This window comes from Larus michahellis, chromosome 9, assembly GCF_964199755.1.
Source record: "Larus michahellis chromosome 9, bLarMic1.1, whole genome shotgun sequence".
In the NCBI taxonomy this organism is placed as follows: Eukaryota; Metazoa; Chordata; class Aves; order Charadriiformes; family Laridae; genus Larus; species Larus michahellis.
The window spans coordinates 45,489,227-45,511,897 of record NC_133904.1 but is presented as its reverse complement, the minus strand read 5'-3'; the positions used below and the strand labels follow the sequence as shown (position 1 = coordinate 45,511,897).

The window sequence follows — 22,671 nt, the reverse complement described above, 5'->3', positions numbered from 1 at the left end:
ACCAATACCCACCCCGGGCACGGCTGCAGCACAGTCCCCAGTGAGGAGGGGACCATGCCTGGGGATGGAGCGTGTGCTGCTGTGGGGCTGGGAACGAACCCCACACATCTGACAGGAGCCTTTGACTTCCCTGGGCGTTTGGTGCACCCCTCGGTGGGAGCAGGGGTTTGTCCTGTGGGCCCTGAGCAGTCGGTAGGTGAAGCGCGGAGGGATTTCCTAAGGTCTTTGAGGGGATTTAGGTGCACAAGTTGCCTTGCTGTTCCTCTGTGTGCTCCTAAACCTCTTAGATAATCCCCTTTAAATAGCAAGACTAGGGCAGCGTGGGATTTATTTTAAGCCCTTTCGAAACGAGATTTTTACGGTCAGGTCTTGGACTCTGTGCCCATTCAGAAGTGTTTAAAACCGTCGTTCATCCCAAACGGATCGTTTTATCGCTGGGTACTCCACTGAGAGGCAGGAGAGATGAGCTCTGGCACAGCCCGGCGCTTGGATGGCCGCCGTCTCCGCTCCTGCCCGGGCTGCCAGGGTGGCACGGGGACATGCTGGGGCTGGGGCTGCCAGGGGCAGTGCCAAGAGGAGGTGGGCTGAGCCCTCACCTGGCAGCCTGGGTTGGTTTCCCTGCGAACGCCCCTGTGCGTGGGGACCGGGGGGGTGATGCCCCAACCTTTGCTTCTGTCCCCCGGTTTTACCCCTGGCAAGAGCCATCCCTTCGCTCCGGCAAACTTGGTCGGTGCTGGGAGAGGCTGACCTGCCCGGGGAGGGGGGGGGGTGTTCCCATTGCCCACGGGGGGGCGCCGCGCTGATGAGCTCGTTAATTAGCCCGGCTGCGGCTTTAAGGGCGGCGGGCGGGCTGCCGGGGGGGGGGCGGGACGGGATGGGGACAATCCGCCCCCGCTGGCAGCGGGCGCGGCTGTTTACAGGTCCCACGGTAGCCTTGGACTGCAAAAAATAAAAAGTAAGTGCCCCCACTCCCCACCCCACCCCGCCCCGGCTCGGCCAGCCCCAAAGCCGGTGGGTGCCAGGGTCGGGACGGGGCTCTGCCGGCGGCCCCGGCGGGGGAGCGCGTCCGGCAGCGGGACCCTGGGGGGCGAGGGGCGGGATGCCGCACCGGGAGGGCATGGGAGACCCCCCCCCCCCCCCACCCCGCCGTGTCCCGGAGCCGCCCCCAAACCCCGCTCCCGTCCCTCCTCCCACCCCGCGAGTGGGGGGCTCCTCTCACGCGTGTCCCCTGGCCCAAGTTTCTCCGCTTCCCCCCCCCCCCGCCCCCCCCCTCCACGCCGTGGTCAGAGCCGGGGTGCTGCGTCCGGGGTCCCTGGTGCTCCGCTCCTCAGCGCATCCCTCGGCCGAGCCCAGGGGACGCGGGGGGCGGAGGGGTCGCCCCGGCTCTGCGGCTTGGGGGCGGCGGCGGGCGGCAGGAGGTGACAAAAACCCCGTTCCCTTCCCTGTCGTGACAACGTACAGCCCCAAACTGAAGGACAGAGCCGTGAGCGGGGTCGGGCCCCCTAGCAGAGGGCTGCTCCCCCCAGCACCCCATCCTGGGAGGTGGGGAGGGGGGGGTGCTGGACCGGGCTGGTACCCCCGCCTGCTTCCTATGGAGCTATGGAGCATCCTGGCCTTGGGAGGGATGGGGAGAGGGAGGTTGTGGGATTTCCCACCCCAGGGCAGGTTTTCCTGGCTTGCGGGTCTTCAACCTACTTACTCCCGGGCTTAAGTGTGCCGGAAATTCCCCGTCGCTGCAAATGGGAGGAGAAGTGCCAAAGCAGAGGCTGAGAAGCAGTCTTCTTCCGCCGGCGAGGAGGGGTTTGCTTGGCAATAGCTAGAAAAAGCCCTAAAGAAAGTTAAAGGAGGAAATCCAGCCACTTAAGCATTTTGTTCTTATGGGTTTTGACAGATGATTTTTTTTATTTATTTTTTTTTTCCTCTCTTCTTAATAGCTTCGTCTCTCTGAGCCTGCTTCTCCCTCCCCTCCCTTCCCTCTGCTCTTTGGGAGCTGCAGCGCTTTCATAGGTGATTAGAAAATGAACCAGTCTGCCCTCTCCAGATTTATTGTTATTAATATATGCTGGTTTCCCGGGGAGCAGGCTGAGAAAGCAACACAGGGCGGTTGCTCCTCTAAAGCACCAAAAATGTGAAGGAGAAACCTGATGGTCTCCATGGTGGTTGGTCCGTGGGGCTGGGCGTCTGACACAGGTTTCTCCCGTTGGACTGACACCGCTTTGGGACCGTCCCAGGACTTATTGCCCCGCTCCCGAGCTGGGGGGTTCCTGCAAAAATCCTCTTTCTTTGAGGTTTTGGGGAGAAGCGGGGTGCAGGTGTGTTGTGTCACCTGTGGGTTGGTGTCACCCGTGGGTTGGTGTCACCCGTGCCAGTGTTGGGTCTGGGCCGGGTGGTGGAGAAGGTGTGGGGCAGCAGGGGGGCTGCTGTGCCCCCGCACACCGTGTCTCCGGCAGCGCCTCTGGGGCAGACCCAGTTGCGGAGACGGGGATCTCATCTCTGCGCGGCTGGGAGCAGGAAATGGCCGCGGCTGATGCCGGGCAAATTTGTGTCTCTCTAATTAAAAGGTTTTTAATGACAGAGGAGGAGCAGAGAGCAGCGTGAGGCAGGTGATCACTGGAAGGGCTGGTTATTGCGGACATGGAGCCGGTTCTGCCGCCCTCGTGTTCCTGGCGTTACAGGGCCCGTCTGCCGCAGGGGACGGGATCGGTGACTCAGGAGCCGCGTCTCCCGTGGTCGTTCGGGCTTTGGGAGGTGGTGCTGCTCCCCAGGGATTCCCCTCTCCCTGGGTGTTATCCCAGGGGGTGGCAGGGGGCTGGGGCAGATGAGAGGGTCCGAAGCACCCCGAGAAGCAGCAGCGAGGGGGGTGGTGGGGGGCAGCCCTGGCTGCTGCCGGCGGGGAGCAGCCTGGTGGGCTGGAAACGCGGCGTCAGAGACTCGGCGGCTAAATATAGTCCCCGGACGTGATCTAAGAAGGCAGGGCCCCTGCACGCTCCCGCTCGCTCGCCTCCTCCCGTTTCACCCTCTTGAGCTTTGGAAGAGGAAAAACCTCTCCTTCCTCTGGCTGTTTGGGCTGTGCTGGGGCAGGTGGTCCCTCTTACGGTGGAGATTTTGACCTGGAAGCAAAGGGGGACCTTTTTGGTCATGGCGAGCTCAAAAGGTGACAGCAAGAAGGGTGCGGAGGGGCTGTGCGTGCATGTGGGACACTGGGGCAGCGCTGGGGTCCGTCTGGGGTCTAGCAGACCTCGCTTGTTGGGGTTTTCTCCTTGGCTGCAGCTTTTTGATAAAGAATAAAGAGTGGGAGCCAGGAAGGTGGTTATTTTGGGGGCTCCTCTCTCAAAAATATACATTGATTGCCCTCTGCTCGCATCGCTCAGTGAAAGCGTTGGGACGTTGTGGCCCCAGAGGGCTTCTCAAAGCCCTGGGACTTGGCAAAGGGGAAACTGAGGCACGGGACAGTTGTGTGTCCTGAGCAGCTGCAAAGGCCTAGGGGGTGTCCGTGTCCCATGTCCTGCTCCTGCTGTCGGCTGCCCCAGGAGCAGCGAGAGCTGGGGACTGTGTCCTCCTCGGTGCCGGTCCCCTCCTGGGAGAGAGCCGAGCCGGCGCTGGCCTGGCCGAGCTGACGTGTGCTTTTCTTTCTCCTCTGGGAGGAGGGTTCAGCATCTGGCAGCTCTGCTTGGGGCAAAGTCCACCTTGGCGCCGGTCACTCGAGGAGACGGGTGCTGGATCGGGTGGGGAATGGGGTATGGCCCTGGGGGATACTGCAGTGAAAGCGTGTGTGGAGAAAGGGTCCGGCGCTCAGTTTTTCCTGTGGTAACCTTGGAATCTTATCACCAAAAGTCGTGTTTTGTTTTTAGAAAACCTAATTTTTTCCCCGAAGGTGTATGAACGCAAAAAATGTGCTCCCAGCCCTCCAAAAAACTTTACTTCTGTATGGAAAATATTATTATTTTTTTTCCCCACTAGTTTTTAGGGTACGCTGAACTGCTCTTCTCCCACTGGTGTGCTGAACTATTGTCCTTTCTTTGCTATGAATTGAGGCAATGGGTGCTAAGCTCGTGATTTGCTCCCAGGACACGTAGGAGTTTCCTCACCTTGCCAGCCAGGAATTCCCACCCGCAGCAGCCCCTTGCTCCCACCATCTGGGCTTCGTGGGACAACCCCTTTCTCCAGGACAACTCTGATGGTGTCTGTCTTTTGGGTTGTTTCTGGCTGTATTTTAGCTGTCTTATACCACGTGTGTTATCCCTGTGCAGGTGCTGGTTTGGAAGAGCTGCTTGCTACCGCTTTCGCTCAGCTTTCTTCTCCTCTGTGTGAAACCCCAGGGTGCTCAAAAAATCTGAGGAAATAATAAAAAAAAAAAAATGTGGCCGTTTTGGGGACTGGACCTGAACCGAGTCCGCTGTGACCTGCTCTTCACAGAAGCCATCAATCAAAGGATGCAGGTTCCCAACAGGCTGAAGGTAGCAGATGGCTTCAGCCCTGTGGATAAGGAGCCGGTGACAGAGGATGTCCCTCCTTCCTTTCGGATGCACATCCCTGATAGGATTTCTCTTGCAGGTAATGTCCTGGGTTGTCTTTTGGGGTGGCTGAAGGTTGGTGGGGCTCTACAACATCCGAGGGAATAGGATCCCTTTATAAAGTCCCCAGTGGTTTGCTTTGCAAGAGGAGAGGACAGGGGCAGATATTGTAGTTAGCTTTCTTCTGGAAGGTAGGGCAGGATAGTGGAGAGATGCTTGCGGAGAGGTGGGCAAAGGTGACCAACAGAAGGCAGGAGGGGTCTTAGCTCCAAAAGGTGAGGAGCAAAATGTGGAAGCGTCTCCCTCCACATCTCTTCCAGTTCCCTCTTGACCTTTGGTAGGGTCCCTGCTTTGGGATGCAGAAACATCTGGCCCCGTCTCTTCAAAAAACAGCTCCCAAACCTTGTTTTCCTGGAGCAATGCATCTGGTTGCTTTCCAGTCCATGCCTCTCCGGGCTGTCCTGCTGCTCGCACCTGTGGGACGTGGTTTTTGATGTACGTCTGGTAACAACAGACACAGGGTTGGTTCTCCTACATGAGCGGCTCGCTCTTCTTTCCTGTCCTGAGGGCATTCATGTTGGTTTAATTCTTCCCTCTTTCCTCTCTCTAGAAATATCAGATGCCAGTTTGAGGCCCATCCTGCTGAACCAGCAAAGAAAGGTCCCCTCTGTCGTGGTGCACATGTCCCCGGACTCCTCTGCGCAGCCCACCCACCTCAGGGAGCTCCCTTTTCTGCACGGAGACAGCAGATCAAACTCCCAGAAACGCAGACGATTGGTACTGTATTGAGAGCCGACAGGGGTTGCCTGTGGTGGGAAGGGGGAGCAATACTAGCGTTGGGTTTCTCCAGAGGTCTGTTATCAGCCCAAGCCAGAATTCATCTTCAGGAGTGCTGTCTCGTCCTAAGAGGTCCTAGGAGTGAGGGTGTAGGGGTGGTGGAATTTTTTCTGTCCCATAACCAGAACACACCTACATGCTGGGACATCAGTTCAAGCCAGATCTCTTACCGCATTTTGTGAGCAGGAGATAGGCTGAGGTAGGTGCAACCCCCCCACAACCTCCTTCTGCTGCTTTTGAAGCCCCTTTTCAACCACTGTTTCTCTTGGATGACAGATTTTTAACCTTGTGTGAAACTAGTTCAAAGAGAGGACTCTGACATGGGCAGGCAAAGGCTTGGTTTGGCTGCTGGACCTGCTGGTCTGCCTTCTCAAGGGCTTTCACCTCCCTGAGATTCAAGAGCCATTCCCGGATGCCTTAAGCTGAGGATTTTTGATCCGAATAGAGGTCAGATCAGGAGGGTCCTTGATGGTGACCCTCACCCTGCTCTGACCATGTCTCCCCACCCGCTCCACCATCAGCTCGTTGGGGCTCATGGTGGAGCATTACTCCCACCAGGGAGTGCTTTCTCCATGCAGGTGGGCTCCTGGCACTACAGACCATGGGGCTGGGCTCACCCTGTGCAGGGTCTCTGCGCTAACGCGGTTGTGTTTGATGCCAACAGGGCCATCACAGCAGCAGGTCGCGGCGGGAGAGGACTCCAAGTGACTGTGCCCAACTAGCCTTGTACAGCCATGAGCGGTGAGCATGAGTCAAAGCTGCCCGGAGCGGGTGGGGATCAGCATCTCCTGTCGTCCGTGATGCTCTGATGCTCTCTGGTGTCACTGCCTCAAGGTGGGGGGGGTGTCCAGATTGGGGCAAGGCTTCTGGTGTCAGAGAGGTTTGTGCCAGGCAGCGTTGAAGGTCCCCAGGGCAATGAGCTCTCTGCTGAGATGCTCGTGGGAGAACTTGTCCCCTCTCGCAGCAGGCTGGGAGCGCTGTTGGTCCTTACCTGGCCACTGGGCCAAGAAGACCTCACTGCTTGCCCTGGCTTCTCCTGGTCTCCCTGACTCTGCCCATCTTCCTCTCAGTGCTTTGCAATGTGCTCTCCTGCTCCAGCACCAGCATGGCCCAATGCTGGGGGCTACGGGCAAGTGACGGCTGGCAAGCAAGGCACCAGGGCTTAACCGGGTTTCTACAAGGGTTGTTGAAACTTGTGGTGCCTTCCAGACAGGGTGGGATGAGAGCACATTTGCTTTTCAGCTCTTTGAGCATAGCTTGTGAGCAGTAGCATGGTGATAATGACCCTCTGCTCATGGCTTTGGGCTCCAGAGTCTCTCCAGTGGAGAAATTGTCTCTAACTTAATCCCAGGGCAGAGCCACCTTTCCCCTTAAAAGTCTAGGGTTGTCCTGGGTGGCAGGAGAGCTGCCTTCTGCAACCCCTGGGAGAGCAGCTGGTGAAGGTCTGGTGATCTTCTCCTGGAATGTCTGTCCTGGAGACATTCAAGGTCAGGCTTGATGAGGCTCTGAGCAATCTGATCTAGTTAAAGATGCCCCTGTTTACTGCAGGGGGGTTGGACTAGGTGATCTTTAAAGGTCCCTTCCAACCCAACACACTCCATGGTTCTAGGATCACACAGCCATGGTTAGCTTCAGAAGAGTCAGGCGACTGCCTCTGAGCCTGAGGGCTGCTGGTGGGGGTTGTCCCACCTGGTGACGTGGGCATCTGAGTGCTGATAGCATTGCCCAGAGATGCTTGGAGCTGCTGAAGGGATGAAGGGCGCTGCCAAACGCCAGGCTATGCCGACGCTGTACGAGGCCAGGAAATAACAGGCGTGACTCTGTGTGCACCCCAGGCCAGACGTGTGTCCCCTGCCTGCGCGCAGTGCCCCGCTCCCCCTCCTCGCGGAGGCGGGCAGGATCTACTCCATGCAGAACATCTTCCAAACCATGTACCAGCTGGGCCAGGTGCTCTTCCACCGCGTCCAGAACTCTCTGCAAGACCCAGTGCCGTCCAGGTGACTTCGCCTCGTCTCGAGCCACCTCCCTGTCACTCTGCAAGGACTTGCCTTTGCCTTGCTGAGGCACGAGCTCTGTCAACCGCAGGCTGTGTGGCGCAGGAGCAGGATGGCTCCAGACTCTCCTCCTCGCCTGTCCTGTCCTGTCCCGTCCACCAGCTCCGGGTGCCTGGCCCAGGAGTGCCCTGTGCGGCCAGCCTGGGTGTACCCTGCTAACCCAGCCCGGCTCGTCTCTCCCGCTTAGCTTAACACCGGTTCCCCGGGCTCCCCGAGTGATCGAACGCCGCCTGTGACGTTGCTGGGTTTTCAGCTGCTCCTCACTGCTAAGCAAGTACTAATTTTTCTGCGTGCCTTGATAGCCTGACGGAGAGAAATGTGTGAAGGGAATCAGAATCCAGAACGGGCTGCCTGACCCAGGTCCTGTCCCAGAGACACCCTCTCCCGCAGGCTCCCAGCACCCTTGGCGGTGTCTTGGTCGTTCTTAATTAACCTTTTCCACGAACTGGCTTCACCGAGTTACTCGTCCCATAGCCGGTGCCTGTGGGCAGGGTGCTGTACGCCTGCGCGCTCGCTGGAGCAGGTACGCAGTGACCTCAATCTCTCCAGATGTGCTGGAGCAACTACCTCCACCACACTCTTACCTGAGCAAGTGCAGTAAATTCAACATGTTTAAAGACATCATTGCAGCCTTAAGGTGTCCCCACTGCTCTAAGGCTGCTGAGCACCGGGAGGAACATCTCAATACTTCGACTTCTCCTTGAGCAAAGCCTGCAGGCGGAAAGGGAGGAGGGCGAGCATCCATCATCGGTGCCATCAGTGGCGCAGAGGTGCAGGCAGCAGAGCTGGCTTCTGTCTGCGGACAATGCAAAGCGATGACCCTGCTTTTAACCACAGTAGGCTGACTGTCTTCAAATGTCACTTTTTTCTTTTTTTTTTTTTTTTTTCTTTTTTAAAAAGTCTGGGCATGCCAACAGATGTGGTTAGTGGCTACGTTAAGACCTTCTCCCTCCTCCCATCGGCAGTAGTAGGTTTGGGCCATGGTACCATGAGAGGTGGTAGCTCACGGAGCTGCTGTAACACAGCAAGGTGAGTCCTGGGCCTTTGCCCAGGTCTCGATGTCCCTTTGAAGCCAGCCACCTTGAAATGCCTCTTCTTGGTCCTTTGCATCGGTTCGGATGCGTACGGTATCTCTTCAGTACGGCAGCTTTGTACCCCTATGCCACAATAGAAACAAACAAACAAAAGATTGAGCTGACTTGTTTGTCCTGAAATTTTAGTAAAGAAAAGTCTGGTCTTGGGCAGAGACTGGAATATTTGCCTGACAGTGACCTCTTGAAGGGTATGAGTCATCAGAAGGTAATTCCTAGGCTCTACTCTAAAGGGCGTTCACCGGTATTGACTGGGATTTTTCAGTCGGAAGCTGCAGGACGCGTCCCTTCTTAATGGCTCTGTGCTGGGGGAAATTGGATTTTCTTTCTGTTGCAACTTTCATTTTTCACCACAGCTCCGTTACGTGGAGGTGTTATCTCGCAAAAGTACCTTCAGGCAGTGATTCATTGAATCGCTGCGTGCTCTTATGGCTTGTCTTCAGCAACATCAACATCATGTTGCAAACGGGAATAAATACCCTCCCCGAGATCTCCGAAGGAGTGGTGTTAGACCCTCATTAACCCGTACGGTATCAGCGAGTTACTGGTGTGCATAGAGGGGTTCTGATTCTAGAAGACCTGCTGTAGTGGCTGATGATGATAGGAACAACAGACCGAACATGGCAATTTTGGTTTGTCTCACTGCGGATCCACTTTATGTTGTGGCTGGGGGCTGTGGGCCCTGCGGCAAGGCTGTGTCTCCAGGGCATCCCCTGGAGATCCACGGTCTGTGTTGCCTCTGCCAGAGCAGCAGCCAATCCCAGCGGCGGCCCCTTTGTTTCCAGGGATGGAAGGAAGTGGTGCGTGCTTGGGTTGCTTGTTTGTGTTTCAAGTTGCAGGTAAAATTTGCTATAAGAGCAAAAAGTGATGCTTTTTTTTTTTTTTTTTTTTTTTTTTTTTTTTTTTTTTTTTTTTTTTGTCAGAGGGGTGGGGAAAGTGAGCTTGTGGTATCTGGAAGTACAGGAGAGGAACAAACCCTTGTCTCGGCAAACACAGACCCTTTTCTGCTGGCTGATGCATTTGCTCAGATAGCTCCCCCCAGTTGATGGCTGCTTCCCACCAGCAGGATCCTCACCTGCTGGTGTAAATGAGATCATCCCTCCATTTCGGCATTGGCCCTGTGATCCGTATTTACCTGGCTGGCTCTAAAGATGATTTATCCATCCCTCAATGAATTCCTGTGACTATAGAGAATGGATGCTCGGTAAATACCATATTTTCTCTCCGTGGGACCTCTAAAGAAATACAAGCATGCGTTTTCCCTCTTGTCTGCCATGGCATGTGCTGTATGTTCCGTTGTGATCACTACGGGGTGCGTGGTGGAGGGGTGTGAATGTGCATGATGGGGGTTAACAAGAGATGAGTAGATGCTGTGCAGGCGCAGGTCCTCTCTCCTGATGCTGCACCCAGAGAGCACATCCCGGGCATGCGCACGCTACCTGCATGGCTCAGCTCCCGGTGGCGGTGTGGGGGAAGGCAATTGCATCTCTCGAGCAGCTTTTGTCCGTCTGCATCTCTGTTTTTCTTCCCGCAGCTCCCAAGAGGCCGGCCCAGCCCCAGAGAGCACCTTGGAGGAGGTTGGGATGGCTGAGATGGCGGCAATGCGAAAGCAGGTGAGACGGGGGTGAAGGGCTGCGAATGTTTCCTGGGAAAGCCATAGGAGGGTGGGAGAGGAGGCTCCAGGGCTCTGTTGCTCAGTCCTAATGGGCTGGTGTTGCCAAGCTAGTCCTGGCTGGTACTGCTAATGGAGAGGCAGGGGAGGACTTCTGTGTGCGTTGAGCCATCAAGCTCCTACCCTGAGGCTGCAGGAGACCACCAGACCCCTCCATATGCTGGCAGTGGAGGGCTCAGATGCCCTTCTGCTGGGAAGGACCTTTTCCTGGAGCATCCTCTCGGGGGCTGCGGTACTGCTCCTAATTCTCCCACACCGAGATAGCTGCTGCTCTAGAAGAGGAGGACCTGAGGGAGATGGCAGCTCCCATCCTTCCATCCCTTGCTGGGTTGTCGCTGGAGTCCTGCACTTTGCCGCAGGGCTGACAGCGGCCCCGCTGCTTCCCTTGCAGCTGACGAGGATCTCGCAGAGGCTCCGCGTGCTGGAGGAGCAGTGCAACGCCTGGCGGCAGAAAGAAGCCCTGGTCTACTCTGTCCTGATCTCCGCCTGCCTCATCAACACGTGGCTCTGGCTGAGGAGATGATTTCCCGTGCCCCGACCTCCCCTGGCCAACCCTGTCAGGGTGGGTGAGGGCAGGGAGAGGATCCTTGCTTGCGTACTTGCAAACAGTAAAACAACATGTTTCTTCTTAACTTGACCTGCTTTTTGCGCTGTAGGCCCTTGAGGATCGGTGTCCTTGAGGCCCTGATCACGATGAAGGGGCCATCCCTCTCCCATGGTCTAGCATCGGAGGTGGGTGCGGGACGCAATGAAGCTGGACTTCATGCCACAGCAGCTGGAGAGGGGTGTCCGGGAGAGGTGGGGTACGAGGAGTATGGCCTGACAGGCGTAGCCCCAGGGCTGGGCTGTGGCTGCAAATGCTCAGTGTACACGAGCAACCACCCTCACGTTTGACGGGGTCAGTGCTAGTGTGGGAAGCTGCTGTGAAGAGCCCAGGTCTCATAAGAAATTGGTGGCTGGTACACAGGGGTGTCCGTCCTGCACAAAGCAATGGGAGACCCCCTGACCCTTGGGCTGTCTGCCAGAGGAGATGTAAAACCAAGGTGTTGTGTGTTCGCGGGCATGGAGTCCTGTTACAGTCTTCGACTGTGGTGGGACCAGTCGCCTGACCACGTCCCAGCTTGGATAACTCAGTTCTGACCCCACAAAAGTCCTCAGCCAGCTGCTGTGGTCTGTTCCTCATCTTCCACCCCAAAAGCTTGTGTAGAGTGGTTGAGTGTTTTCAAACTGCTAGTGGGTTTTCTTTTCTTCCGTGTGCAACTGTTCCTTGGTGGAGGTGGTACTGCCATAGGTTCTCCCGTGCTGTAGCCACTGCCGTGGGAGGTATGGAGCTGGAGGAGCCAGGAGCTCCCATCGCTGCAGCCGCCGCTGTGCCACTGTCTCCTCGGCTCCCATCCTGCTGGAGGTGGTTCAGCAGCGGCTTTGCAAATACTCAGATCCAAAGTGACTGTAATAGCGTTGTTGAGGTCTGGGCTTGTCCAGGAGCTTGGCTCTTTCCCAGAGAGATTTAAATGGGAAAACTCCCCGTGGTGACTCTCTGGACTATAAGACCTTGTACCAACAGTGATGGCACCAGACAGGCCATGGAAAATTGCCCATTTGGGCAGCAGCAAATATTTGTTAGGTTGCCAATGCCAGAGGGCAGGATCGCTCCCAGGTCTGCTGCCAAGCTGTAACTTCAGCGATGGTGCAAGAGTGCAGGTGAGGGGAATTCTTGGCCCAGATGCTCTTTAGCTAGAAACAAGCCCAGTTCAACAGCTTTGCAGTTTCTTTCCTTCTGTGGAGTTCAGTAACACTTGGATCCGAGGTGACTTTGAGGCACTTCTGGTGGTTCATCCAGCGCGTCTGCTGGAGTTGTGCTTGCAGGCTCTGGGGGCAGGTTTTGGCATTGGCTTAACAGGACCTCTCTGTTCCACCTGTAAGTAATTGTAACTGGGTCTGTAGGTCATCCAGGTGTCCCAATGGTCTTATTTACAGACATGGATGCCCGGGTGTTTTCTGCCTGCAACCGCATCAAGCATCCGTGACTGTAAATCTGGCAGCTGGACGTTGACTAATAAATAAATGTCCCACAAGTAATTGCAGGTCTGAACCTGTGCCTGGTAGCTGAGCTGAGGAGAGGTGCTGAGATTTACTGGGGATGAGAGCCAGGATGGCGTGGTGGGCTTGGCAGGGGGTCAGTGAGGGATGGGAGCACTGGTGCAGGGGTGGTTCCGGTGGCCTGTGGCTCAGGGAACGTGGTCAGGGTGACCAGGGGACCTTACACATCGGGTCTGTATAAAGGGGCTGCCAGGAAAGCAGGTACATCGTTTGGCTGGTTTCTCTCCTCTGAGAATTGCAAACGTGTTTTGGAGGAAGCTTGTGGTGTCTCTTCTTTTTTTTTAAAGCTGTATTTGAGGGGGAGAAGGGCTGAGAAGGGTCAGCCCTTTGGGGGATGCACCGCCTCCGAAGTGTGGATTGAAGATGTTTGGAGGAGAGGTGGTCAAACTGCATGTGTTCTCAAAGGCTAATTATTGGCAGGTTGGAGGGAATACGATAGGACTTTGATGTACGGCATAAATCCTGGTGTAAATCTGGAAACGCTGACACATAAAATGCGTATTTTAATAAACTCCGTGTGTTCTGGACGTGTTTCTTTTACCAACCGTGGAGTCTGATCCTGGTCTCCCAGTGGATGGGAACAGGTAAGGTTTATTCCCTTGGCAGCAGGACTCTGACCTGGTGCTGGATGTCTCAGCCACGCGTTCCTATTTAATCAGAAGCTGGATTTCTGGCACCTCTAGATCTACAGGCTGTTTGGCCCGCTGGTGTAAAACACGCCTGCCAGCCGTCCTGGCTGTGGGGGGATCTGGAGGAGGAGAGTTTCTGGTTAACGCTGTCCCTGTTGGGGTGCGATGCTTTTATTTATTTCCTCCTTCTCTTCCCTGCCTCCTCCTCCTGGCTCTTTGTCCCAGCACAGCACGTGTGGCAGGGCTGGGTGTCTCCTGGGGTCACTGCCACAGCGATGTGCACGGAAAACAAAGCGTCTTGTGTGGTACGGTGTGAGGGAGCTGCCAGGAAGCAGCCCCTGGAGTCTCCTGTCGCTTTTTGAAGGCATCTAGAGGCAGGGAGCGAAAGGAGAGGTGGGAGTGGGGCACGTGCCGCTGCCGCTGGTCTGCGAGACCAGTGCCGGGCTCTGTGGCGTGGGGACAAGAGCAAGGTGACACATCCCTCCTCGCTGCTGGGGGCTCACCCAGGCAGCACCCAACGCTGCCGCCAGCCCAGTCCAGGGCTCCAAAAAATCCACTTTTTTCCTTCGGGCTCTCTGCTGTCCAGGTTTTCAGGGAGATCAGAACAAGTGGAATTTAAGGCTTTGAAGGTAAAAAAAAAAAAAAAAAAAAGGGGAAACCTTTGATAGAGAAGGGACTCCAGGTGCTGGTGCTTTCAGATCAGCCCTGCACACAGCACAGGGCTCCATGTGCCCATCAGGAGCTGATCCGGCCTCAGCCACCGCAAGTGGCTGGAGGAAGAGGGTAAAAATTAACCTCTTCCTTATTGCCCTGGGGATGCAAATTTTTTTGCTAACCGGTTATTAGAATAGCTTTGTGAACAAAATACAAGGGCAGAAGTTGGTGAAAGATGCGTTTCATGATCATCTCCATCTCCTGCAGCTCTCTGTGCCGGTTCTCCAGAGCAGCACATCTGGTCTTCTGCTCCCTTAGTGTGAGAAGAGGGAACTGGATGGGTGGGTGTTAAAATGTGGCTACTCCTGCAAATTTTCCATCGTGGCAGTAGCTGTGGCACAGCCTGTGAAGCAGGGAAGGAGTCACCAGCTTTGTTTTTCCCTAGGGCAGAGGGCTGGGAAGGGAGCAGAAGCAGGGGGCTCGGGAGGCAATCCTGGTGCGTCCCCTCCTGCGGCAGGACCTGAGCCCATCTCTGGGTTGGCTGTGCCTGTCCCCGCCTGGGCAGTGACACTTCCCCAGGGTTTGCTGGGGACTCAGGAGCCGCTGGACACACAGTTGCTCAAGACGGCTGCGCTCTCCAGCCAGGCTCTGCCCTGAGAGATGTCTGGGGTCCCTCCAGCCACCGAGGAGGTGACAGAGGGAGACGGGGACGCGTGGGTAGGGAAATGGAGCATCTCTGAGCAGCGCGCTTCCCTCCTCCCCTTTCATCCCCTGGACACAAAGCTGGCTGCTGTTAACTCCTCTGAAGTGCGCTTTGCTGCTCAGGGCGTCGAGGATGCTCAGGGGATGGGCGTGCTGTAGTGATGTGACGAGGCACAGGGACACGCGCGTGTGCATCCTCCCCGTGCGCCGCGGAGACCCTTCTGCCACTGCCGGGGTGCCACCCGGCCACCTTGCCTGCTCCTCTGCTTGGGCAGGGGACAAGGGCAGGAGCGCGGGCAGCTCCGCTTGTGCCGGGTTTGCCTTGAAAGCCTGAGTGCTCTGGAGACAGCCGGGGGAGGGATGCTCCCCAGCCACCCCTGCTAGCCCGCGTTAGGCAGCAGCCAGGCGTTGAAGGCTTCGGGGGACGCCAGGCTCGTAAGTGGACACTGGTGGCTTCTTGGCAGTGGCTCCATTGCCCCGGGGAGGTGGCTCAGCTGGGAGTGTGTGACTATCCCTGTGCCTGCGGCGTGGATGTGGTCTTTGTGCGTGTTGGCAGAGGTGCACAAGGCATTGCCTTCCCCCAGGCAGAGCCCCGGCCGTGGGCTGCACCGCACGAGAGCACCAGCGTGTCATCTCCAGGAACCTGCCTCGTCTGTACATTGCAGGTATGGGGGGAGCAGACGGGGTGGGAATACGTGGTCTAGGCAGGGCTGGGCAATGCCTGTGCGCCTTTTTGTCCTTGCATGTGCAGGTCTGTGTTCGTGCGAGGTGCTTTTTTCCCTAGGGTGCAGCAGAGCAGTGAGAGCTGCACGAGATGCTGGGGCTGGGGAAGCCCCGTGGGCATCTCTTGCTTTTTAGATAATCAAATCCTGGAGAAATCCCACACTTAAATGCTCCACAGCAGCCTCCGCATATTAACGTAGGGTCTTCTCTGCTGCCCTCTAAAACCAGATGGTATTTTTAAATAGCAGACCGTAATTTCCAACACAGGGGATATTTCTGCTGTGGCGAGAGGTGGGGCTCGCTCGGCAGACCACCAGCAGGTTGCTGTGCCCTGGGGAAGGAGGGCGGTTGCTCGGGTGGAAACACCTTCGTACAGGCAAAGTCTACCCTGTGCTGCTGCACGACAGCATCTCCCCGCCAGGGCTGGCCTTGCGCTTACATCCCTTATGAGTCTATTTTCTTGTTCTTGGGCTGGCAGAGGTGCCGAGGGCTGTGGGCTTGTTGTTATGGCACGGCTCGCTGGGGATGCTGTTGCCCCGGCAATGGTGGAGGAGCCTGAATGATGAGGAGAGCATCTTTCATGGGCCACGGGCAGATGTGGAACCTCCTGGGGAGGGCAAAATGCTCTGCGGGGCTCTTACTACAGCATCAGTGACAGCTGGTGGTGGAAAACATGGGGTGGGAGCATCCTGTGGGGTTTGACCCTCTGTCTTCCCATGCTGTATCTCTGCATTCGAACCACATGATGTGTCCTGCGTGGCTCTTCTTGTGGCTGTTTTCTGCTCTTTGCAGGTCTCTGGGGCAGGGTGTGCGCCCGCAGTCTCCTCACATGGAGGATGACGGCCAAGAGTAATGGTCTGCAGAGCTCACCGGCCAACCACCACCCCTGCCCACCCGCCCAAGCCAGAGCAGAGGGTGACACGGAGGGGACAGGGCTCAGCAGCAGCAGGTCAGGCTGGTTTGGTTGAGGGAGGCAGCGGTGGGGCAGGGGAGGGGAGGGCCAGCTCCGTGTGTCTGATGAGACCTGGCATGGGCAGGGCTGCGATGCCAAACCCCAGCTGCCTGCTTCCTCCAGTTCCTCTGGCTGTAGGTAGGTGCCACGATGGCACGGTGTGGCTGTGACCCCCCCTTTTCCCCACTGCAGGACCTGCTCAACCCAGGATGACAACTCCTCAGAGCTGCGGAGAGGGGCTCCCCTGGCTCAGGGGGAGCAGCCGGCTGCCTCTGCTTTCCAAGGCAGGGGAGCCTTGGCCAGGTACCTGTGCATGCCACCAGCCCGCGGTGAGCCCAAGCCTTTTGTGCCTGACTTTGGCACTGCGGACTTGTGTGGGGTCAGGATTCCCTGCAACCATAGGCTGGAGCACCTCTGCTGTGAGGACAGGCTGAGAGAGTTGGGGGGGGTTCACCCTGGAGAAGAGAAGGCTCCGGCGAGACCTTAGAGCCCCTTCCAGTACCGAAAGGGGCTACAGGAGAGATGGGGAGGGACTCTGGATCAGGGAGTGTAACGATAGGATGAGGGGTAACGGTTTTAAACTGAAAGAGGGGAGATTTAGATTAGATATTAGGAAGAAATTCTTTACTGTGAGCTTGGTGAGCCCCTGGCCCAGGTTGCCCAGAGAAGCTGTGGCTGCCCCATCCCTGGAGGGGTTCAAGGCCAGGTTGGACGGGGCTTGGAGCAACCTGGTCTGGTGGGAGGTGTCCCTGCCCAGGGCAGGGGGGTGGCACTGGATGATCTTTAAGGTCCCTTCCAACCCGAATCATTCTATGATTCTCTATGGCATTCAAGGGTTGCAGGGACCAGTGTCTGTGAATGCTGCTCTGGGTGCCCCAGTGCCCATGAAGAGGGCTGCGGGAGGGGATGGCTCCATCACCTCGGGGGCTCCTTTCCTTTGCCAGCAGCCTCACTCTGCCCCAGTCACCCACACATTCCTCGTGTCCCTGTGGGAATGGCAGCAGGAGCTGGGGAAGGAGCCATGGGACTCTCTTGCTCATATATTCTTGGTCCCGCACATCACTACACGGGGGGAAAGGAAATGTTTGAGCTTGAGAGGGAGCTGTGAGAGTTTTCTTCTCAGCCGTAGCCCCGCTCTGCTTCCTCTCAAGCTTTTGCTTTCTCCATGCTCCACAGACACCTCCTGACTCTGCCTCTCTCCCCCGTCCAGGATAGCCCGGCTGGTGCTGGTGCTGAGGGACTGGGCCAGCAAGAGCTTGCACGAGGAGCAGCAAAGGCCAGACCCCTTCCTCGAGCGCTTCCAGGGCCCCGAGCTCCAGGCAGTGGCTGCAGGCGCTGGCAACGATCTAGAGGATGAGGAGACCGAGGAGGAAAACAAAAAGTAGGGTCCCTTCCCTGTGGCCCTAGCCATCTTTGGCTGGAGGTCAGCCGTGCACGGTGCTCGGGGGCTCCCAGCAGCGATGGTTGATGGAGGTGGATGGGGATGGGAAGGGGGGAGGTAGGATGCAGTGGTGGAAAGGGTCCTCCTTGCCCTCTCCACCCCCTGTCCTGGCTACCAGCATGGCTTTGCCGGGCTGTTGTCTGTCCTGGAGTCTGTCCCGGAGTCTGTCCCCGTGGAAAAGAGCTGGCCTGTCCCTCACCTGTGGGGTCTTCTCTCCCCTGGTCCATGCTCTGGTAGGAAACACACATTGCGTGGCTCGTGACAGCTGGCAGATCTCCCTGTTTTCAGAGCAGTTCAACACCAGGGTCAGCATTTGGAGCCAGCCCTGGGTCTGTACAGAGATACACCTTCAGCTGGGGACAAGCCAAGGGATGCAGGGTCTCCACCCAGGAGACCCCAGCAAGCACGAACGCGTGGGATTTGCCAGTCTCATTCACCAGCTGCAGGATGAAGGGAGATGAAGGGACTGCCATTGCTGCCTGTGCCCCCCCCAGGAGCAGGAGCTGTGACGGCAGCTTTCTGAAAAGGCTCTTTCAAACCCAGCCCTTTCATCTCCTCAGCTCACACTCCCGGTGAAAAGCAATAACCCGGCTTTTCTTCTGCTGGCTAATTAAAGGGCAAAGCTCATGGACTACTCTGGACCCTAGCATTAGACATGGTAATTAAACCACCAAAAAATGATTGTTTTCTGTAGGAGAAGAATATCTGAGCCTTGTACCTGGGTCTTTTAGTAGTCATGGAAAAAAAAAACGTTCTAACCTGGGAGGTTAAGGGGAGCTTGTTAATTATCAGAGGGAGCTGAAGCGTGCCGTGAAAAGGCTCCTCGGTGCCAGTGGGTTTCCGGGGAGATGGTGGTAACTTTTGCTGTTTTCCAGGTCCTCAGCTCCACACAGGTAAGAAGAGCCCCCAAGTCTGGTAATTGCGAACGTGAGCTGCTGTTGGCGGCCGTGGGAGCCTCCGCTGTTTGCACAGGCTTGGGTGCAGAGCCTTCGGGAAGAGGCAGATGACTATTCCCTCTTCCTCGGTTAACCCAGAGCCCTGGTTTTCCAGCCCTGGCCCCACGATCAGCGTAACGTCAGGGACTCTGGCCACCTGCCGCGGGCAGCGCCGGTGATTTAAAGCTGAAATTACCAATGTAATTAACACCGTTATTGAGGTTATTGGTGCTCGTGGGTGTTAACACCGGTACAGGCTGGCTGCAGGTGAGTCGGTGCTTCCTGCAAAGAGTCCCTTTCCCCCAAAAAAACATAAAAGTCACACTTTCTGAGCAAAAGATAAGCACTTTTAACAGGGAGGCTGGACAACCTGCTTGTCTGTGGCTGTACCCAGAGGGAATGTGGAGGATCGCCTCTGGCTTTGTGCCGAGTGCCGGTCCCCATGCTCCGGGCATGGCGGGTGCCGCTGCCTGTGCCGCTGGGGAAGGAGACTTCAAGGCAGAGGTTTTGCTTTTGAAGCTGTCAGAAGCAGTGGGGTGGGCACGGGGAATCTGTTGGCAAGTGGGTTTGTTTTTTTGCTATCACTGGAGGGAGTTTTTGCGCGTTCAAAAGCTGGAAGGGAGGGAAGGAGGGAGGGGGAAGAAGGAGTTTTGCCCTACCAGGCTGCAGCAGCTCAGCCTATCAGCCCAGCTCCAGAGTTTCTCTTCCCCGGCTTCTCCAGTGAGATCTGGCAACTGGAGCACGCGCATCTTATCTCAGAGTCCCAAGACGAGCGGGATCAAACACTTGGGAGCGGTTCAAAGGCTGGACCCCAGACTGCGGGCAGGCAGCTGCGAGCAGCGTGGCGATGGCAGCCTCGCAACGCCAGCTGCCCCCCGCCTCGCTGCTCTGGGGCTTGGGCATCCCGTCCCAGTGCTCCTGCTGATCTGCAGCGCGCTTTCCTTCCTGCTCCAATTAATCTTCTCTTAAGATCTGTCTGGCACCAATCCATCCCTCATCTGGGAGAGGCAATGTCATGGAACGAGAAGTTTTCTGATCACCCCCTTCCATACATCTGTTTCTGGCTCTGCCACTGGGATGCTGTGTGCGTGTAGGCCACCTGCTCTGCCTTACCATCCTACAGTTTCCTCTTCTGGTACGTTCCTGAGCCCAAGTTTGGGGATAAAGGAGCTTCAATGGTGCTGGACGTTTTTGCTCAGCACTGCTGGGATTCATTTTAGCTCGCAGACCGGCACTCAAGCTGCAGCTGGAGCCAGTCTAGTGCAAGGGATGAAGGATGTGGCTCGGATGGTTCCTTCCAACCCTATTTTCTATGTTTAGCCCATTAGCCTTACATTGCCAGCTCTGGCTTCTCTCTGATTCCAGGAAGAAATGGCAGATCTTTGTGGTGGACCCTGCAGGGGACTGGTATTACCGTTGGCTGGCTGTCATTGCCGTTCCTGTCCTCTATAACTGGTGCTTGCTCGTAGCCAGGTGAGCTGGGAGGTTGTGGGGTCCCTGTCTCCTCTAATCCTCCTGTTCCCCTGGTTGTTATGGCCCAGCCAGGATCAGACAACTGACACGGGTGGTGCTGGGGCTGGCGGGAACCTGAAGGCGAGGGAGCCCCGCTATCACTGTGACTTCTGCCGTGCAAAGGCACAGCATCCAACAGGCCCCGGTTGGAAAGGACCACGATTTCGGGGTAAAGCTGCAAGGTGCATTTGGGAGATGGTTTCAAGACATTGCTTTACCTAGGTCAAGGGAGGGCAGATTTTCCAGAGAAGGGGGTTTTAATTTCTAGGCGAAGCAGGGCAAGTGCCCAAGCTCTGTGGCAGAGTTAGGAGCCTCAGATTCAGCCTATATTCAGCTGTAATAGTTGGAGATGACACGGAGGTTTGTTGGTCTCACCAACCTATTTTATGCCCTTCCTCCAGGGCTTGCTTCAGTGACCTGCAAAAGACCTATGTTGTCCTCTGGCTGGTGTTAGACTACATCTCGGACTCTATCTACATTGGGGACATAGTGATCCGCCTGCGCACAGGTACGCAGAAGCAGCATCCTGGCTTGCGAGGGCTTTGCTTTAATCCCCTAAAAGTGGAGATGAGCTGCCAGGGAGAGGCCTAATCTACACCTCCATTAGAAAGAGGGTTTTGTCTACCTTAGCACTCGCTAGTACGAAGCAGTCTCTAGAGAAAGAATCTAATTAAAAGATCTGAGAAATGGAGTAAGTTTCAGAGTGAAAGATTAATCATCCCAGCTTTCAACTTCACCTTTGAATAATTGTACAAAATTACCTGCATTACTATTAGTATTCGGGCATAGTTGAAGGTCTGCATCTCTGATTTTGCATCAGTTCAGCTAATGAATTATCTACATGGAAAAATGGTAGAATTTAATGTTCTCGGAATGCGGCAGGTGGCTGTACGTTTTCTGTTGGAACTGCAATAATTCATGATCTGGACGATGGAAACCTTTTGTGTCCCCATTTCTTCACGGCAACAGAGTAAATCCCTAAGTGATATCTTTAGGTGGCTTTTGCCAAATGAAGGGCTTGAGTGACAACAAAAGCTTGTAAATTGAGTAGACCGGGTGGAACTGGTAATATTTGTATGACCCCATGTGTATACGCACACGTGTGCATGGCGTACCGTAAAATGTTTCTCAGAAGTGCTTGCAAAGCCTGCGAGAGAGTTGAATGTAAGCCAAGTTAATTGTATCGTTTGTTTCACTGTTAGGTTTCTTGGAACAGGGCCTCCTGGTTAAGGACCTGAAGAAGTTACGGGATAACTACATCCACACCTTACAGTTCAAGCTGGATATTCTCTCCATCCTGCCCACAGACCTGGCATACTTTGCTGTGGGATTGCACCGCCCTGAATTGCGTTTCAACAGGCTGCTGCACTTCTCCCGCATGTTTGAGTTCTTTGATAGGACTGAGACCAGAACCAGTCACCCCAACATCTTCCGCATTAGCAACTTGGTTCTTTACATCCTGGTCATCATCCACTGGAATGCGTGCATTTATTATGCCATCTCCAAGGCCATAGGCTTTGGAGAGGACACGTGGGTCTATCCCAACATCACAGACCCTGAATATGGGTACCTTACCCGGGAGTACGTCTACTGTCTCTACTGGTCTACGTTGACTTTGACTACCATTGGAGAGACCCCTCCCCCTGTGCGTGATGAGGAGTACCTCTTCGTGATCTTTGATTTCCTCATCGGTGTCCTCATCTTTGCCACGATTGTGGGGAATGTGGGATCCATGATATCCAACATGAATGCCACCAGGGCAGAGTTCCAGGCAAAAATTGATGCCATCAAACACTACATGCAGTTCCGCAAGGTGAGCAAAGACATGGAAACCAAAGTCATCAAGTGGTTTGACTACATGTGGACCAACAAGAAGGCAGTAGACGAACGGGAAGTGCTCAAGAATCTCCCTGATAAGTTAAGGGCAGAGATTGCCATCAACGTTCACCTGGAGACACTGAAGAAGGTGAGGATTTTCCAGAACTGTGAGGCAGGTCTACTTGTGGAGCTGGTGCTGAAGCTTCGCCCTCAGGTGTTCAGCCCAGGGGATTACATTTGCCGGAAAGGAGACATTGGGAAAGAGATGTACATCATTAAGGAGGGGAAACTGGCTGTGGTGGCAGATGACGGAATCACACAGTATGCGTTGCTCACTGCAGGAGGCTGCTTTGGTGAGATCAGCATCCTCAACATTAAAGGGAGCAAAATGGGCAACAGGCGCACGGCCAACATCCGTAGCTTGGGCTACTCTGATCTCTTCTGCCTGTCAAAGGAAGATCTTATGGAAGCAGTCACAGAGTATCCTGATGCCAAAAAGGTTTTGGAGGAGCGTGGCCGGGAGATCCTGATCAAGGAAGGGCTGCTGGATGAGTCAGCTGCAGAGGCAAGCACGGAAGAAGACAGTGTGGAGCAGAAGCTGGACAGGCTGGCCTTGAACCTGGACACATTGCACACCCGCTTTGGGCGGCTCCTGACAGAGTACAATGATGCCCAGATGAAGCTCAAGCAACGCATCACTGTTCTGGAGTCCCAGATGAGGCAGCAGGATCTGGAGGACTTCTTCTCTGATGGCTCAGACAGTCTGCTCGAGGATGAGGAGAAAGCTTTATCTGGTGGGACGCAATGAGGAGGTGCAGAGGTCAGCTAGATGGTGTCTGGCCTTGCGCTGAGGCAGTGTTTGCTCTTTCACAAGGCAGATCCTGTGGCTGCCTTGCCAGGGACTTCTCTCAGGTCCTCAGCATTGCTGCTGCCACTGCCTTGATGGCAGCTCCTGAGATGGCTCCAAGTCAAGTGATTGTCCTAGTTCCTCCTCCAGCCTGTCCCTTCTCTTGTTGCCTTGATCTGAGACCTTGGAC

At 55.8% G+C, this 22,671-nt stretch overlaps 2 protein-coding genes across 4 annotated transcripts; both read left to right on the top strand.

The window, feature by feature from the left end:
* Nucleotides 1-798: 798 nt before the first annotated feature.
* On the top strand, nt 799-13,665 carry LOC141748403 (mitochondrial fission factor homolog B-like). 3 transcript variants are annotated; one of them, XM_074600393.1, is made up of 7 exons: nt 799-955; nt 4,251-4,554; nt 5,125-5,291; nt 6,016-6,092; nt 7,187-7,348; nt 10,031-10,109; nt 10,560-13,664. In XM_074600393.1, exons 2-7 carry the CDS (start codon nt 4,359-4,361, stop codon nt 10,689-10,691), a joined length of 813 nt encoding a protein of 270 aa, XP_074456494.1. In that variant the 5' UTR covers nt 799-955; nt 4,251-4,358; the 3' UTR covers nt 10,692-13,664. The 3 variants fall into 3 exon arrangements, with proteins under 3 accessions (XP_074456494.1, XP_074456496.1, XP_074456495.1); XM_074600394.1 differs by lacking the exon at nt 799-955 and adding an exon at nt 3,007-3,154; XM_074600395.1 differs by lacking the exon at nt 7,187-7,348 and having other exon boundaries at nt 873-955; nt 10,560-13,665.
* Nucleotides 13,666-15,535: 1,870 nt separating this feature from the next.
* LOC141748401 (cyclic nucleotide-gated channel alpha-2-like) lies at nt 15,536-22,442 on the top strand. The gene is given in 7 exon segments (XM_074600390.1): nt 15,536-15,562; nt 15,564-15,925; nt 16,121-16,231; nt 17,139-17,309; nt 19,670-19,777; nt 20,218-20,324; nt 21,019-22,442. Coding segments are annotated over 7 exon segments (2,310 nt in total).
* Nucleotides 22,443-22,671: the final 229 nt, after the last annotated feature.

What these genes read in the sequence shown, in the direction of transcription:
- LOC141748403 (XM_074600393.1), top strand. Translation starts at nt 4,359, where the DNA reads ATGTGGCCGTTTTGGGGACTGGACCTGAACCGAGTCCGCTGTGACCTG. An exon ending in CAAGACCCAGTGCCGTCCAG is followed by an intron (nt 7,349 to 10,030) that starts GTGACTTCGCCT and finishes TTCTTCCCGCAG; the next exon opens with CTCCCAAGAGGCCGGCCCAG. An exon ending in TGGCGGCAATGCGAAAGCAG is followed by an intron (nt 10,110 to 10,559) that starts GTGAGACGGGGG and finishes CTTCCCTTGCAG; the next exon opens with CTGACGAGGATCTCGCAGAG.